The sequence below is a fragment of the Urocitellus parryii genome, chromosome 10 (assembly GCF_045843805.1).
Source record: "Urocitellus parryii isolate mUroPar1 chromosome 10, mUroPar1.hap1, whole genome shotgun sequence".
NCBI classification, from domain to species: Eukaryota; Metazoa; Chordata; class Mammalia; order Rodentia; family Sciuridae; genus Urocitellus; species Urocitellus parryii.
This window is the reverse complement of record NC_135540.1, coordinates 142,748,908-142,765,650: the sequence shown is the minus strand read 5'-3', so window position 1 is coordinate 142,765,650 and position 16,743 is coordinate 142,748,908. Positions and strand designations below refer to the sequence as shown.

Below are 16,743 nucleotides of genomic sequence, written 5' to 3'. Positions count from 1 at the left end.
TGTGGTGACTGGAGGGTGAAAGGCAGGCTCATTAGTGCTCAGCCGCCTCAGAAGCCCAGGCTGCTGCTGGCTGCCGGCTACACTGTGTCCCTAGCACCGTGGGCCAGCAGGCTGGGAGCATACGTGCTGCAGGCAGAGAGAGGTAGAACTGTTGGTTCCGGGCACTGAGGAGGCCGAGGGAGCTGGGAGGACTCTCTTCCCTGGAGGTTTTAGAGAAACATCATTTTTCGGGAATGAGGATCCGGCCTGAAGGAATGGGGCTGACACTAAGCATTTGGTCCCTTAGTTTAAACTGGGCAGTAAACACTACGAGTGACCCCAAGAACAAGACAGGGTGCCCAAGGGAGACAAGCAGGAGGCCCCGACCTCCACAGCTGTGCCAAGCGGCTGGTGCACTCGCTGCCTCTTCCCTCAGAGCAGCTGCTGGAGCTACCCTCACTCTGTCCTTTGGGAGACCCTAGCAGGTGGGGGCCTGGCCAGCCCCAAGCTCCTGGTCATGCTGGCAGGTGGTCTTTTCAAAGCAAAGGCAGTGAGACCTCAGCAAGGGGCCACCTGTGAGACGGATGCTGTCATTAGGTGGGGCTGGGGCTCCCGAGTTCCTGGGAGATGGGGAGTGTGGGCCCCATATAGTGCATTGCACACCTGGTAAGGCCCATAGAACCATCTGGAAAGGTCTTTTAAAATCCCGATGGCTGGTACTCCCCAGAGTTCAGACGATCCAGTTCAGCCTCAACAGGGCCTGGACAGAGCCTGGAAGTCCACTTTGGGGTGGGCCAATGGCTAGGAGGTCACTGGGACCTGCTGTTTTACTGATCTCTAGCCCTGACCACCCCAAGCCTGACTCAGGAGTAGGCCCAGGTTTTAGAAGTCCTCTCTGTCCAGTTATCTGGTGCACAGGTTAGCCTAAGAGATCATCATTGCTGTTAGCCACGGTCCATTCTTGGCTCTGTAGGACTTTGCAGAAGATGTGGACTGATCACTGATAAGAAGTGGCCGTCAGCCTGCTATCTTCTTTTGTCCATGGGAGTTTTATGTAGGCCCAGGAATGGCCCTTTGAGAGCTGTCTGTGTCTGCATGTGACTGAAGACACACAGCCTCTCTGTGGGGCACCTGCCATGACTGGGGTGTGAGCTTGGAGCACACAGGGCGGTGCAGGGCACAGGGCGCAGGGGTAATCCTGCACAGCTGGGGGGCTGTCTCAGCCCAGGCTTTCGCCTCTGTGAGCAGGAAGTGCTGGTGTCCCTTTCTGTCCTGTCACCTGTTCAGCCCATGGGCAGCAGGTGGAGGTGGGGTTTCTGTGTGTAGTGAGGAGGACACACCTGTAGCTTTGGGCTCATCTGAGTCTGTTTCCCTCATCAAGATTCCCCTCATGCCAATGGAGGCCTATGCCGCCGTGAGTCCCAGGGCTCTGTGTCGTCGTCAGGGAGCCTGGACCTGGTGAGTTACCACCTCCCCTTGCCTCAGGGACACAGGCTGTACCCACCAGCTGATGGATGAAGTATGTCTCATGAAAAGCCCAGGGATCACTTCACAAGCTGGGCACATGGCAGCAAAGAGCAGCTCTCCCAACCCCGGGTTCCTGGGTTCTGGAGGCAGCGTGGAAAACTATTTGGTAGATGGGGAGGGGTGCTTCTGAAAGACTAAGTTAGTGTTGGTTTTATTTCTTAAACCCTTTGTTCTAACTTAGTTCACATTTGTTGAACCCCCACGTGGAACAAACAAGCTGCTTTGAACCTAGGTGCCCTGCCACCATCCCGTTAACTCCAGCATGCCTGTCTGTGCCACTGCCTGCAGGGTCTCCAGTGCTTCTGCTCCCCCAGCCCACCCAGGGAGCCAGGCACAGCCGGTGACCCCCACTCTAGCTGTCTCTCACTCTCTGCTGCTGTGCTCCTTCTGGCCCCGGGTTCCAGTGTGGAAGGTGCTGGTTGCGTGGGTTAGGATCTGCTAGCTTCTGTCTGACAAGAATTTTGGGAAACCTTATTGGTTGCTGCATCCTGCCATTCAAAATTGTCAAGTGGAATTAATTAATGTAGATTGTCATTTCTTCTTCAGTTACACTAAGTACCATTTAAGGGGTTTCCAGCCCTTAGTTAACTGTTGCTGCCACCTGGATAGTTCAGAACAAGAATCGTTTGTTACTGTGCTGTCTGTGGGTCAGTTGGGTGGTCCTGCTGACTAGGTTTGCCTCATGCGAGTCTCTGGTCCCCTGGCCTGGTGGCTGGTGTCCTCATTCTGACCCTTGGCTGGCCATGGGACTCTATGCTCACCATCATCCAGCAGCCAGCCCAGTCTTACTCCTGTGCTACTCCCTTATCAACACTGTGGGGTCTCAGGGCCCAAGCGTGAGCCGAGCAGAGCGGCCTCTGGAGGCCTCGACTGGCATTGGTACTGTCAGCCCCATCTGCCAGCCCAGGATCCGGGGTGGCCACGCTGCTCCTGGAAACAGCTGAATGGATACAGGGAAGGGCACTGTTCAGAAATGGTCCCAACTGGCCCATTTTCTGAAATAGTGCCTTGGTGAAAGGGACTCTGAGGCCTTGAGGCAGAGCTGGTGATGATGAAGTGGCATCAGGCCAGCAGAAGGACGCCTGCGGGGCACTGCTGATGCAGAGGGTCTGAGAGACCTGGGAGGGCCAGTGCCGTGCTCAGGTGGCCTGTCCTCATTGCTTTAGTACCATGAGCTGCCATGTGGCTGTCTGCTTCCTGGTCAGGATGAGATGTGGCCAGTGTCCCTAGCTATGTGAGGCTCTGTGTCCGCACAGGACAGTCTTGCTTAGATTGACAGCCTGTAAAGTGCATTGCCCATGTTCTGAGAGGTGGGTGCCCTTCCTTCCCAGTGATCAGAAAACCCAGTAACAGTGGGGTTGATCTTGGGGATTGCATGTGTCAGAATTGCATGTGGGACAGACAGCTTGTTGGGTCCCTAAGCCAGGCTGGGATCAGCTCCAGGAGGTTCCACTTGCACCTGTGACTGACTTGCCTGTTCCCTGCCCCATAGGCAGAGACCAGCAGGACCTCTGCACCTGAGAGAGACAAGGCTACCAAGCACTGTCGTGTCCACCTCCCAGACGGGACATCCTGTGCTGTGGCCGTCAAGGCAGGGTTCTCCATCAAAGAGGTCCTGGCTGGACTCTGTGAGCGACATGGCATCAATGGGGCTGCTGTGGACCTCTTCCTGGTGGGCGGGGACAAGGTACAGGCCATGTGGACCTGCCAATGGGCTCCTCTACGTGCGTTTGGCTGTCTGGTTTCTCTGTGTTGGGTGGGCTTGCTGGGAGTGGCTGCATGTGACACAGGGCTGGCACCTGGAGAGAGACAGCCTTCTCTGTGCAGGGCTATTTCAAAGCTGCCCTTTCGTTCTGCACAGCTGTGTGCTCCCCTCTAACTGTGGTCTCTTTGTTCCAAGCCGCTGGTGCTGCATCAGGACAGCAGCATCTTAGCCTCGAGGGACCTGCGCCTAGAAAAGCGTACTTTGTTTCGGTAAGAGAATGATGCATGTGTCATTTGGAGAGTCCTCTGGTTTTCAGGACTTTCCCCACATTGCCAGCCGTGCTGCTGGCCTGGGCTCTCCCCCAGTGGATGTGCGGTTGTCCTGTGACAGGCCGTGAGGACCGGCAGGTGCTGACGATGGCGGGTGGGATGCAGGTGTCCTGCAGATGGGCTGCTGTGGCCCTAAAACGGCAGAGGGCAAGGGAGGCAGGCACTCTCTGCCTGGTGGGCGTGTGAGGTGGCCAGACTGCACCGCAAGCTCTGGATGTCTGTGCAGGATGTTTTGTGACCCCTGCTCAGCCCAGCTCCACAAACCAGAAAGAACTGGGCTCCTGCATGGAGGAAGGTGCTTGCAGCAGGCTGGGCCAGTGGCTGGGCCGGTGGCTGGGCCTGCCACACTGTCGTGGTTCTGCACTGGTGCTCCCGAGGTCTCCCAGCAGACACGGGTGTGAGTGCTTTATGAGTGTTTTCATGCTCCCTCCCCAGGCTGGATCTCGTTCCAATTAACCGGTCGGTGGGACTCAAGGCCAAGCCCACCAAGCCTGTCACAGAGGTGCTGCGGCCAGTGGTGGCCAAGTATGGCCTGGACCTCGGCAGCCTGCTGGTGAGGCTGGTGAGTGTGGCCTGCTGTGGCCTCCGGGGCTTGCTCCTTGGGGATGAGGGCAGAGCAGCATGTCTTGCCTCAGCACTGTCTTCCCTGGTCAGGGGACCGTGCCCTGTGCTGCTCTCACTGAGTGGAGATGCCTGTTGTTTATTTGTGCCGTGTTCATTTTGGAAAGGTCTATTATTTGCCCTGTGGTCTTGCTCCCGGAAACCGTAATGAGAGGGACACGCACACAACCATGTGCAGATTTGCCAGAAAGCAGAGCCCTCCCACCCCACCCAGCTGCTAGGCCAGCCCTCTGCTAGGCCTCAGCGCACTGTCCCAGTTCCCGACTGCCCCTTACAGACAGGAAAAGGTCCACCCACCCCATTGTCGTGTGAATGAGGTTAGGGAGAGGAACACTGGGCAGCAACTATCTGGGTCAGAAGCAAGTATCCCAGAAGCTCCGATCTGAGTAAATTATTCAATGCACCATCTCTGCCTTTAGAATGGAGAGAAGGAGCCCCTGGACCTTGGTGCCCCCATATCGAGTCTGGATGGACAGAGAGTTGTCCTGGAGGAAAAGGACCCTTCCCGAGGAAAAGGTGAGCACAGGCAGCAAATCACCAGCCTGCTGGGCCCAGCCCACCGCCCAGCTGCTGAGCAGCTGTGGTCTCTAAATGCTACCCCCGATGGTGTGCACTGGGGCTGAGGACCTCCTGAGGGCCTGCGGACCTCCTGAGGGCCTGTTGACCCCAACATGGCAGAGGACCCTTAATGCAGTATTTCTCATACGGAGACTGGTTCAGCCCCGCATGGAGCAGGAGCAGGACCAGCAGAAGGAGGCCCAGTTGCCTGGGGTGCAGTTTCTCAGCTATAGGAAGGGGTCCCTGCCCCCCATGCTCATGTGTCAGAGCACTATAGCTAGAAAGTACTAGAAGGTGCTCTCTTCCTGGGAGGCCTTAGTCACTCCAAAACAGGAATGCCGAGGGCCATGCAACCTGGTCTGGGTCCCTTGATCCTTCACCTAGTGCCCTGATCGGGGCCTGTCCCTCTGGCCCTATACAGCAGGGGCTGAGGCTGGCTCTCCTGGCTTGTCCTACTGTGGTGGCCCATATGTGCCATGAGGCAGGTGTTCACAGAGCTCTCCCCATTGGCACCTCAGTGCCAAAGGCCTCTCTCTCTCTCAGACACCTCAGAAGTCTGCACCCCTTTGGAGAACTGAGGAGTCCTCAAGGAAAGCTACTTAGTCCAGGAGGGCAAGGCCTGCTTGTAGCTGCTGCAGGCAGAGGAGTGGCCCAAAGGACTGTCCAAATGCAGGGACAGCAGGGAGCCTGTCTCCTGAGGATGCTCATCTGTGTGGAGCAGTTTGCTTTATACACAGCTATTTCAGGCAACTGGCTGTGCCTTCCTCTCTGGGGCTTGGGCCTAGGTGACTCCCACAAGGCTGCATCTGAGGTGGGTCACATGGGGCCTGGTGCAGGGCACTTGTCCCTGTCCCACTCCCACTTCCTTGCCCTGAGCTCTAGAGAGTGTCATGTCCCTGCCCCAGCCCTGGAGCCAGGTGGGCTGAGTGCTGTGTGCAGCCCCCATAGGGCGGCCACCAGCCTTGCCTAGCAGGTTCTGCGCCTCCCTCCAGGGCTAGGCACTATGGAGCCTGTGGCATCTGCACAGCCGAGCCTCTGGGGAGTCATGTGCTCATGAGGCGGAGCAGGAGAGCAGTGTTCCAGGGGCACTGGGGCCATGCCCAGTGTCACCGTCTGCCCACCACTCCTGCGTTAAGAGTGTGCATGCCAAATGGCATACAAAATGAGGTTTCGACACTACTCTTCCTGAAGTCCCCTGTTAAATTTGCAGAGAAGCCGTGCGGTGCCCTCACCCAGCAGCAGCGGGAGGTGGTAGGTCTCTGACTTTAGCTACTGGTTAGATGATGGGTATGAGTGCCTTCTGGCCTCTGCAGCTTTGGTGTGGAGGGTGTAGCCCAACACTCACCTCTTACCTTCAGCGCCCGCAGATAAGCAGAAAGGTGTGCCCAGCCGAGCGAGCACGGCAGTGAACTCCAGCCCCAGAAACCACGCGGCTATGGTAATTCCCCACACGCTCGGCCCTGCAGCCCCCGCCCCTCTCAGAGGGACAGCTCTTAGCTCCCACCCCACTGCCACCGCACCTGGCCCCTCCTCTCCCCAACGAGCCCCCTTGTCACCCATTAACCTGGCGGAGGCTCTGTGTGCAGGGTTGGCACCACACCTGGGGGTCTCCTCCTAGCCCTGCGGGGCCTGGCTCCGCCCCTGTGAACAGCAGGCTGGGTTTCCCCTCCTGTGGGGGGTGGCTGGGCCTCACTGCTTCTCGTTCTGTGACCTGCCCTTGCCCTTGGTCTTCGGTGGTGCGTGCAGCTCCGCCCCAGCGCACTGCGTCCCTCCAAGCCTTTGCCTTATGACTGGTGAATGATGTGTTGTCATGTGTTGGAATGTGAGTAGAACTTTGACTTTCCTTCTAATGCAGGGAGAGGAAAGAACACTAGGCAAGTCTAATTCTATTAAAATAAAAGGAGAAAATGGAAAAAATGCTAGGGATCCCCGGCTTTCAAAGAGAGAAGAATCTATTGCAAAGATTGGGAAAAAAAAATATCAGAAAATTAATTTGGACGAAGCAGAGGGTATGTGTACTTTTTAAAACTTGCACGTTTTTTAGTAAATGCACTACCAGTTTCTAGTACAGTCACCAAGCCCACTCTGCCCTGTCCACAGCTGGTGACTGCAGACCTGTCACACTGAGGCTTGTGCTATAGCTTTGCTGAAACCCCAGTTTTCAGGCTGAGAGCTAGGCCTCCCGTGGAGTCAGGGGGCCCTGCTGTGCCCAGCAGCACCGACTGTGCTGCAGTCTGCTCCCCCACAGCCTGACCCCTGACACGAACCAGGGCCCTATCTCGGGTGGTGGAAAATTTGGCATCAGGGGGCCATGTCACTGAGGGTCACCAGGCAGAACTGGATGCCAGTGAAAGGGAGGTGGGGGTGCCAGTTGGGAGGGCCATGGGCTTGCTGACCTCTGTTGGCCAGTGGAGGCCCTGAAGAAGGCAGCCCACCCCACCCTGGGCCTCCAGGAGAGGTGCAGGCGACCCCTGAAGACAGACTGGGAGATGAGAGCCCTGGTGGACCTTGTTTTTATTCCCAAAGCTCCTAACAAAGGGAATCACGGACAGCGGACCAGCACTGCTGTTGGGACCTGAATCATAGTCCAGGGAGTCCCAGCTTGCTGTGAGTCTAACCTCACAGGAAGAAAGCAAAAACAGGCCTCCTTCGGCCTCCGTGGCCACCAGGCAGAAGACACACACCCTTTGAACGTGTGCATTTCTGAGAATTATGGAAATGTGGAATTTTAAAAGATGTCTTAAGGTTTACAAATGCAGAGTATAATTTAAATACTAGAGAAAGCTCAGTTCAGAAATCCTGTTTTTAAAAGGTGAACTTGAGTTACAGTGAAAATCCAGCCCGACAAAGAAGGGTCTGTGGACCCAGTGACTAAGCCAGGACTTCCACAGAGGCAGGGCAGGTGCAAGGCCCAGGGCACCCGTCTGCCCCGAGCCAGCTTTGGGCAGGACAGGGAGGCTTATGGTGCCTTCTCTCCCATGGCTTAGGAGCACTACCCTCTGCCCAGAGGTGGTGACCCTGAGTGGCAGGCGATTTGAGGGCCATCCATCCCAGCCACCCCACTGGCTGTCCCACTCTTGGTCCTGGGGTTCAGCTGTAGCTGGGGCCTCTTGCTCTGTCGTGCCTTCGTCTGGCCATCACTTCTACCTTGTCCTCAAAAAGGAGCTGGGCGCAGGTGTCAAAGGGCCCTGGATGTTAGCCAGAGACCCACAGCCAGGGCAGCACTGGCTGCCCCTCCTCCACCACATACACGGGAAGCACATGCTCTGTGTGCTCAGGCCCGGTGGACAGCTTGGTCCTCAGGGTACGGAGCTGCCTCCACATCCTAAGAAGGGCTCTGCTGCCAGCCGGGCCTCGGCCTCAGTCCTGCGAGGAGGCAGCACTGCGCGCTGGCCTGCCTCGCCCTGCAGCGCCCTTGCGGGTGTGCTGTGCTGTGGCATGCTTCCGGGGAACCTCTCTAAAGAGGGCCAATGTGGATTTTCTTCCAATAGAGTTTTTTGAGCTCATTTCCAAAGCTCAGAGCAACCGAGCAGATGACCAGCGTGGGCTGCTGAGGAAGGAAGACCTGGTGTTGCCTGAGTTCCTTCGCTTGCCTACTGGTTCTGCAGAGCTCGCCCTCTCCACCTCGGCCCCGGCCAAAGGCTTTAGCAAGAGACCCGTGGCAGGCTGTGGCCAGGAGCGAGCAGTCCAGCCTTCCGGGAGCTGGGAGCCAGCCCAGGACTGCAGCGACAGCCCAGCCACCAGCCCTGGCTCTGCCCAGAGCCCCAGCTCCACCCACAGCCCTGGCTCCGCCCACAGCCCCCCTGGGGTCCCTGGGACTACTGCACCTGGACAGAATACTCCTGGAGAGCCCTTCTGTGCCCCCCAGAGGCAGGAGGGCACTACGCAGATCTGGAGGAGGCAGTCAAGGGACGTAGAGGCTGGGGACATCCAGACCGTGGAGGATGAGCATGTGGCTGACCTGACCCTAATGGGGGAGGGGGACATCAGCAGCCCCAACAGCACACTGCTACCTCCATCCCCCAGTCCCCAGGACACACCCGGACCTCCAAGACCAGGTACCTCCAGGTTCTGACCCCTGCACCCTGGTGCCATCCTGCTTGCTCCCCCCCATGGTTCACTCGAGTGTTCAATAAAAGGGAACAGCCGTGGTACGCGGCCCTCATTTAATGAGATACTCCGTGGGGCGGCCCTCTCCTCATGGTTTTGCCTTCTGAAAGGAGACACTGGGACAGCAGTCGAGGTCTGCACTTGACAGGGTGGTCAACAAAGGGTACACAGTCCCTCTGCTCTGTAAAGGTGCCATGGGAGCAGCAACCCAGGTTCAGTGACACCCTGAGCAGGGCTGGGACTTCTGTTAGTAAAACCTGCAGAGCTGGCGTTTTTAGTGTTTCAGTTTCAAGATTTAAAAAAAAAAAAAAAAGTATTGACCTTGAGCCAGAGAGCAAAGGCCCTATGGCTCACAGGAAGACCAGGGCTCTGATAAGCTCTCAGTGGGCAGGCCGGACACCCACCAGTCCCCTGAGCCAGTTGGCGCAGGCGCCCTGCTTCATGGCGTTGGCCACCCTCCCTCAGCCGGCTGTGCCTCAAGGGAGGCGTGGGCTGGAGTATGGAGGTGAGCAGCTCGGCCTGCTGGCAGGACGCCCCACAGCTGCCAGGACCAGGCTGGAGCCAGCAGGGGTGTGGGGCCAGGCCTGGATGTGGTGACATGTGCTCACACCCAACGCCTCGATCGTGGCCTGTCCTCTGGGTTCCCGCGCCCCAGGCTGGATACCCAGGATCAGGTCTGCCAACTCCATGGGCGCCCAGGGCGGTCTTCATGCGTGTCCCTTCTCCACACAGCCGGGTGCTCAGGAGGGCCGCGCGCTGTGGGCTGGGCTTCACGACGCCTCGGGCGCCAACTGTCCTTCTGCTCTTCCGTCTGTCTGCAGTCCACCTGTGTCTCCTCTTCCAGGAGCAATAAACTCGAGATCTCTTGTCTGGTCTGGCTTACAATCCCTTTCTTCTTTATTTGAAAATGTGCTTCCACTTTAGAAAACTGCAGAGGTAGTTTAATCTAGGGAAAGTATTACACATTTTGAGACATTAGTGGATTTGCCTTAGCAGACTAGCTTTTAGAAGATATCATTCACTGAACAAAATTCCTGAGCACCTCACATGTGCCTGCGAACACAGCCTGGTGACGGGTGGGAATGGGCTTGAAAGTGAGGAGGAGCCTGGTGGGCAGGGTTCCTCTGCCAGAGAGCCCCGTCTCCACCTCTGCCTCTTGCCCTCCTTGCCTGGGGGATGGAGAGGCTGAAGTTGTCCAGTTTGTTCCTGAAGCCAGAAGCCAGACCCACCCCCAACTGAATGTGGAACCTCTGCCCTCCTCTCACACCTTAGCCCCTGGCCTGGCTGCTGGGCTGCCTCTGCGCAGGACCAGAGCACATGGTTTTCCCACTACACAGGGCCGTTGGCCTGGGCAGCGATGCAGCATGGTGCCTGGCCAGACGGCTGCTGCTGGCTTATCCCTGGCATTTCGTGGCAGAAGGTGATGAGGGTACAGTCGTGTAGAGGGTGAGTCCCCAGCACCCCGGGAGAGAGGAACCCAGGGTGATCCTCTGGCTCTGTTCTGGACATGGCAACAGCAGGAGAGGATGTGTGGGACTTTGGCCACAGTACAGAGGTCTGTAGCTCCCACCAGCCTGTCCGAGGGTTGCTGGACAGTTGTAGGCGTTGATGGCCTGCCTAGTCTTCCTGGAGGCAATGACCCTGGTCTGCAGGGCCTAGGGGTGCTGGGGCTAGACTCCTCTGTGGGAGAACGCCCTGCACAGAAGCCCGTCCCTGTGGTGAAGAAAGCCCAGTGTCCTCAGCCTCCCGGTGGGGCGTTCCTCACTAATTGTGCCAGGTCAGTGGGGGAGGTTGCAGAAAGGCCAAAGAAAGTGCCAGGGACAGCATGGGACATGTATGATTTGCCGGGGAAAGCTTACAAGAGACCAGTGACTGCTCCAGGAGTTCAGTGGGACCTGCTGACAGCACCGTGTCCCTCACAGAGCTTCACCAGGCAGCCTCCTCTCACTCCCTGTTGTTGGTAGCTGGCTGGACAAGTGGCATGTGCCCTCTCCACATGCCCTCAGCCCCACGCCCGGCCTCACTCGGGGAGGGAGGTGCAGAAGCAGTAACGTCATAGCACGCACCTGGTGGCGTGCGCGTCTAACCAGCACCCCAGGAGCGGCTGGGCATGTGAGACACCGCTCTCTGTGTGGCACTCCTTTGCCCTAGTTCCCGTACACAGAGAAAGCCATGTCCTTCAAGATGACATATGTCCTGCCCTTATTTTCCTTAACTTGACTAGGTTTGGAGAATGGAAAGGGGCCTGCAGGGACGTGGTGTTGTGCTGTCTTCTCAGGGACAATGCAGGCACCTTACTCGCGAGCAGCATGAGTCTGCTAGCCGCTCTGACTCCATTGCTCAGGTCTAGAGGTCCAGGCTCCACAGGGTGCCCTCACTGATTCTAACTGCTGTGACTCCTCTCAATGACGTGGTGGCCACGATGGACATTCAGGGAGGGAAATACAATGTGGCAGTGTGGCCACGTCCTCAGGACTCCCACCTGACCCTGTCACCAGGGGCAGGCCACCTGCATGAAGACAGGCTTCACTTCCCCGCACACGTGTTGCCTGCCAAATAACCCAGGCCCCCTCCTTGCCCCAGGCTCTGCTTGGACATGTGAGGTGGAGATGTCAAGTGGAAGCCGGGTCGGAGCCCAGCTTGGCACTCCAGGGTACTTGGGCTGGCATGTGTGCACATGGTGTGTCTGCAGAGCATGTGTGTGTGTGTGTGTGTGTGTGTGTGTGCACACGCACGTGCACACACCTGTGTGGTGGGTGTGTGTGCCTGGGTGAGTCCCTGTGGCTTTGCGAATTTTTATGTCCTGACACAGGAAACTCCAAATTACCCGAGTCACCTCACTGTGGGGAAAGGCCAGGAGTGTCCCTTGCTTAGAGGCCCGGCCTTGATCAGCCGTCTTGGGTCCTGCGTGGAAGAGCTTTGTTGAGGCATTCACAAGGGCATGTGGGCTAGGAGCAGAGGGCCGCAGGCCAAGTGCTGGGCAAATCTCAGAAGGCTGCCTTGCTCTTGGTTGGTGTTCACGTTGGCTTCTGTGGCACTGTGGCACTTGTGTTGCCTGCGCCCCACTCCAGCCCCACGACCTTCTCATCAGTGTCTGCCTGGTTTCCAGCAAATGCCCCGGGGCTGCTGGGTTGTGTGGCCCAGCTTTTCTGGGCTTATGACCCAAGGCACTTTGACCCAGCGAGGTGCAGGTCTGTGGTGGTGGAGGCTGAGTCAGACCCACTGAGGCACCTCTTCCCCGGAGCCCACCACACTCCCAGATTCAACCTCCTTGGGGTCTGGCCCCTCATGGCCACCACCCCACCTGCCCTTCTCTCCCAGCACCTCGGGCCCCAGCAGAGCCCCAGGTCATGTCTCTGAGATCCTGTGGCTAAGCTCCCCACCAGGACTCTCCACGTGTGTACTCACCCCCCAGCAGGGACTAAGGCCTAAGATCAAGGTTCAGGGGTCATGCCCTCACCCTGGGGCTGGAGGTGTGGCCGGGTCCCTCTTTGCCCTCCCCTTGCCTCTGCCTGGACACCTCCCTGGCCCAGCCGCAGCTTCAGGCTGACTGAGGCCTGCTTGAGACGGGCCTGCCTGGCTTCAGCTCTGTCCGGAACTTCTGAGGGAGGCCCTGTCCAGCCACTGTCCCCAGGCATTGTGTCTCAAGAGAGGCTGGTGGCCCCTGACAGCCACAACACAGCTCAGACCTCACCCCCCAAGCTGCCACTGGTCTTCAGTGGAAGAGGTGGCCATCTACCAGACTGCCAAAGCACTTCCTGTACCTGAGCTCTGCCCAATGGCTGCTACAGGACTCTGGGCCCAGGGTCTGCTGGCCCTTCCTCCCTCTATTCTCATGAGCTTCTTCAGCCATGGCCAGGCCTCCTGCCCATTCCAGGGGCTTCCCCATTGATTCTTAGGGCTGACCAACTGGCCCATCCACTGTCCCCAACCCCTGGCCTGGGTTGTGACAACCTGGTTCCTAGCTGCTCCCACCACAGCTCCTCCACCTGCCCTTCAGACATCCAGGATGATCCCAAAGGGAAAGACCCAAATCTGTGAGTGGCCCACAAAGCCACCTGCCCCACTCCACGTGCTCTCCAGAATAAGCTCTTCTCAACCCTGAAACCTGCCCTCCCCCTCCCCCTCCCCCGTTGGCTCCTGTCTGTAGCCCCTCCCCAGTGTGGGTTTGCTGGGTGCCCCCTCAGCTACCCCCACGCCCTGTCCACCACACCCTCTAGCTGCAAGCTCACGTGCAGCTGTGGATCTGCCCTGCAAGTTTGCTGAGTGAGCAGCTCTAACCCAGCCCACTGTCACTGTCACCATCCTGGGCTGGGCCTCTGTGGAGGCATGCAGAGAGCTTGGAAGTCCTGAGCCAGAGTAGGGATTTAGTGGCCACTCTCTCCCATGGGGACTGCAGGATCTGGCAGGCCTCAGTGGATGGGTTGCCATAGGAGGGGCCAGGAGGGCCAAGGGACAGATGGTAGGGTCCCTAGCCTCTGGCTCCCTCTGCTGGCCCTTCCTCCCTCTATTCTCATGAGCTTCTTCAGCCATGCCCAGGCCTCCTGTCCCTTTCTGGCTGATGGGGATACCTGGGACAGAGGAGGTGACAGGACTAGTCTGTGCAGATGATTGGGAGCATGGTGGCAGAGTTGGTGGCAGTGTCTGGGGGAAGGGAGAGTACCCTGGGGGAGTGGGATGGGCAGCAGAGTGGGACCCCTGGGAGAACCTGGCGGGTGGAGGGCTCAGCCTACACCCCAAGCCTGCCTGGCCCTGCTGTCTGCTGCCCCTGAGAGGGCCCAGCTGTGGGCCAGGAGCACTGGGCTGGGGAGGGGTACTTGAGCTCTGCCAGCCCAGGTACGGCCCAGAGCCGCAGGCAGCCCACGTGCAGGTGTGCTTGGGCAAGTGAAGAGGGTGCCCCAAGGGTGTGGGGGGTGGGGCGCTTCTAGGCTCCTGGGGCAGCTGAGTGGCAGCGACAGGCTGGGTCAGCTCAGGGCAGGGAGACATGGAGGTGGCCTGCAGGCAGGAGGAGAGGTCCTGGCGGCAGTGTCTGGGGGAAGGGAGAGTCCCCTGGGGCAGTGGGATGGGCAGCAGAGCTGCCTTGCTCTGGGCTTTGGGAGTGTGGGGCAGAGGTTCTGAAGGGATTGGCACCAGGAGGCAAGGCCACTTTGGACGTAGTCAGCTGCCAGTGGCCCCTCAAGTCCCACGGGGTCCTGTTGTGCCTGCCTGGGAGCACTAAGGAGCCCAGCAGCCAGCAGGCCCTGGCACCGGCTGGTGGCTGAGTCAGGCAGGGGCTGCTACTGCTTAGGTGGGCAAGCTATGGCTGCCCCTCCTTGTGCGCACTTCTCCGTCCTGCAGAAGCTCCTGTCCTTGCCGAAAGGTGTCCTCCCATCCTAGCACAAGGACTGCCCTGGGGTGGAGGGCCTGTCTTCCAGGTGGGCATGAAGGGGGGAGCTGGCCTCCTGCTTTGTGTGGGGACCAGGCTCTCTCAGAGCCCAGCAGTGCTCTAGGCAAATACCATGCCCATCCTGATCCTATAACCTGGCATTTAGATCCATGGGCTCCTGGGAGCAAGCAGGGGACAGGTGGGGCAAGGCTGGATCCCAGCTGGCCCTAATGGAGTGTTTATGGGGCTGGCTGGGAGAAGCTTCTGGTCTCTGCCATGCCTCCCTTGGGAGCAGCTGGTGCTGGCACGTGTGGAGGCCAGGACAAGGCTCTTCTGCTGCCTCCACTTGTCTGAGAGGACTGGTTGGGCACCTTCAGAGGGACACCACGCCCTCTGCCCACAGGCCAGGACTTGCTCAGCGAGGCCATGTGGAAGTTTCTTCAGAAAGCTTGGGGCTGAGGGTGAGGTGGGGTGCAGGGGTGTGGAGCAACCTGCCAGTACAGACCCTGGAACTGGGGAGGGCTCCCAAGGGCTCACCTGTGGGCAGGAGCCTCCCCACTTAGATGAGGAGAGGGTGGCTGGGACTTCCTGGGCCCCACCCCATGCAGCGCCCCCCTGCCCACCTTCTAGGGTCACACTCCATGAACACCGTGTCCACTTGCCTGGGGACCCACCCTGGAATGATCATATCTCCATCCTTGAGGGACAGCCAGATGCCAAAGAGTAGCCCCAGGGTGAGGTGGCTGGCAGGAAGTGGGCCTGCCTGCCTCAGGGGCTAGGAGCTTCAGGGGCAGTGTTGGGCAGCCAGGGCCTGCGGGGGTTGGGGTAGGAGCCAGACTGGGACCCACTTTGCTGAGCAGCCTGAAAGAGGGGCCTCAGCACGGAAGGAATGATCATGTGGCACAGGGCAGGGTCGGGGGACGGGTAGGCGGCTGGAGGCACTGGGAATGGTCGAGGCCACTCAGGACCAGAGGCGTCTGTGGCAGTGCAGCTGGCCCAAGGCAGCCAGGCCAGTCGACACCCAGATGGCCTGTGAGCTGCCTCGAGAGTTCCTGCCCTGCGCTGTAAGGCCCATGGGTGGAGATGGTCCTGGCCTCCCCACCCTGAGAGCAAGCCCTAAGGACAGGCCCCAGGTGGGAGTAGACAGCTGAGGCAAGGTGACAGGGACCTCAGTAGGTGGCTTGGCCCTGTCCTGAGCTGCAGAGGGGTGAGGGAGGCTGGCGGGTGTAAGTCTGGGGGGTGTGATCGGGCAGGCAAGGCAGTTGGGGGGCTTCTCGTGGACACAACTTTCCCACTCTGCTGCAAGAGGTTGATTAGACCCAGGGCACGGCCACCTCTGTGTCATCCCGGAGCCCTTTCTGCCACAGCAGCCCACACTAGTGTTTTCACCTCTCCCCACTTACAGCCCGGGTAGCAGGCAGTGTGGCAAGAATGAGGTGGCGCCATGGAAGGTGCCCAAGGCAGAGCAAACCATGGCCACCCAGCAACATGGGCAGGGTGCAGGGGTGCAGACTGCAGGAAAGGGCCCCACGTGGCCTGGCACAGACGAGGGTGGGGTACAGGTGTTGAAAAGTCCTGTGACAGACGGGAGGCCATGGCAAGGACTGCCCAGGGTCCCAGCAGCACTGGGGCCTCACTCCAGACCAGCCTCACGGTCATGGCTTCTTGGCTGGCTGCTCCACACAGTGCTGTCTGCAAGGGCACCAACCTCACTGTCAGCAGGACCTGTGGGTGTCGTGGCTGGGGACAGAGTGCCGGCAGGTGGCACCTGCAGACCAACCTGGCACTGGGGATAGTTAGCTCCTGCCCCTGGCCCAGAGGCCCATGATTGGAGGTCCCCTGCCCCTGGGGTGGCTCTGGGGGGATCTGTGTCTGTGCAGGGCCATCGGGCAAGACCTGAAAGCCTAGGGCCGGTCCAGGCAGGTGACAGCCTCTCTCCTCCCTGTGACAGGAGGCAGGGCCCGTGGCAGCCGAGGCCTCCCGGTCAACAGGACCATCGATGTGGACCTCGTCACTGGTGTGGCAGCCAGGCTAGGCGGTGACGTGCTGGGGGCGAGGGTTGGTGGGCCCCTGATGTCAGGACGCCCTGGCCTGAGCCCCATCCCAGGTGAGCCGGCCAAGCCCCCAGCTAGCACACACCGGGCCACCTATGTCTGAAGCTGCCCCTGGTCCCGTGCAAGCTACCCTGCCCTGACCTCCACACACGTGGACACCACCTGGCCCAGGACCTCTCAGGGGCACCTGGAGCATGTGCCCCTCAGCCACTACACCCTCAGGAGCCAAATGGGGAGAAGGCGGGACCACCTCTTCTCAGGGCCTGGCCTCAGACACCTCCCACCAGCCCGGTGCTGCCCTCTGCCTCAGACTCTTCCCAATAAAGCATTTTGAAGACCTGCCACGTGTCGGCTTCATACTGAGTGCTGGGGACAGAGGTGCTGAGCTTGGGGAGCCCTCGTTCCTGTGGGACTCCAGAAGCATACGCAGGAGATATCTAGGAGGTGACAGAGGGCCCCAGAAGACGGTGCCTGGCAGTGAGGAGCAGAAGGCCC

The 16,743-nt window shown here is 59.2% G+C and overlaps 1 protein-coding gene across 1 annotated transcript in view; it reads left to right on the top strand.

Annotated features, from left to right (window-relative positions):
• Rgs12 (regulator of G protein signaling 12) overlaps positions 1-16,351 on the top strand; it is a 113,474-nt gene extending 97,123 nt beyond the window's left edge. The window contains exons 10-18 of the mRNA XM_077803324.1: positions 1,361-1,437; positions 2,999-3,193; positions 3,407-3,480; positions 3,976-4,102; positions 4,581-4,677; positions 6,078-6,157; positions 6,575-6,728; positions 8,211-8,777; positions 16,146-16,351. Coding sequence (XP_077659450.1) covers positions 1,361-1,437; positions 2,999-3,193; positions 3,407-3,480; positions 3,976-4,102; positions 4,581-4,677; positions 6,078-6,157; positions 6,575-6,728; positions 8,211-8,777; positions 16,146-16,351 — 1,577 coding nt within the window. The remainder of the gene's footprint in view (positions 1-1,360; positions 1,438-2,998; positions 3,194-3,406; positions 3,481-3,975; positions 4,103-4,580; positions 4,678-6,077; positions 6,158-6,574; positions 6,729-8,210; positions 8,778-16,145) is intronic.
• The last annotated feature ends 392 nt before the right edge of the window (positions 16,352-16,743 follow it).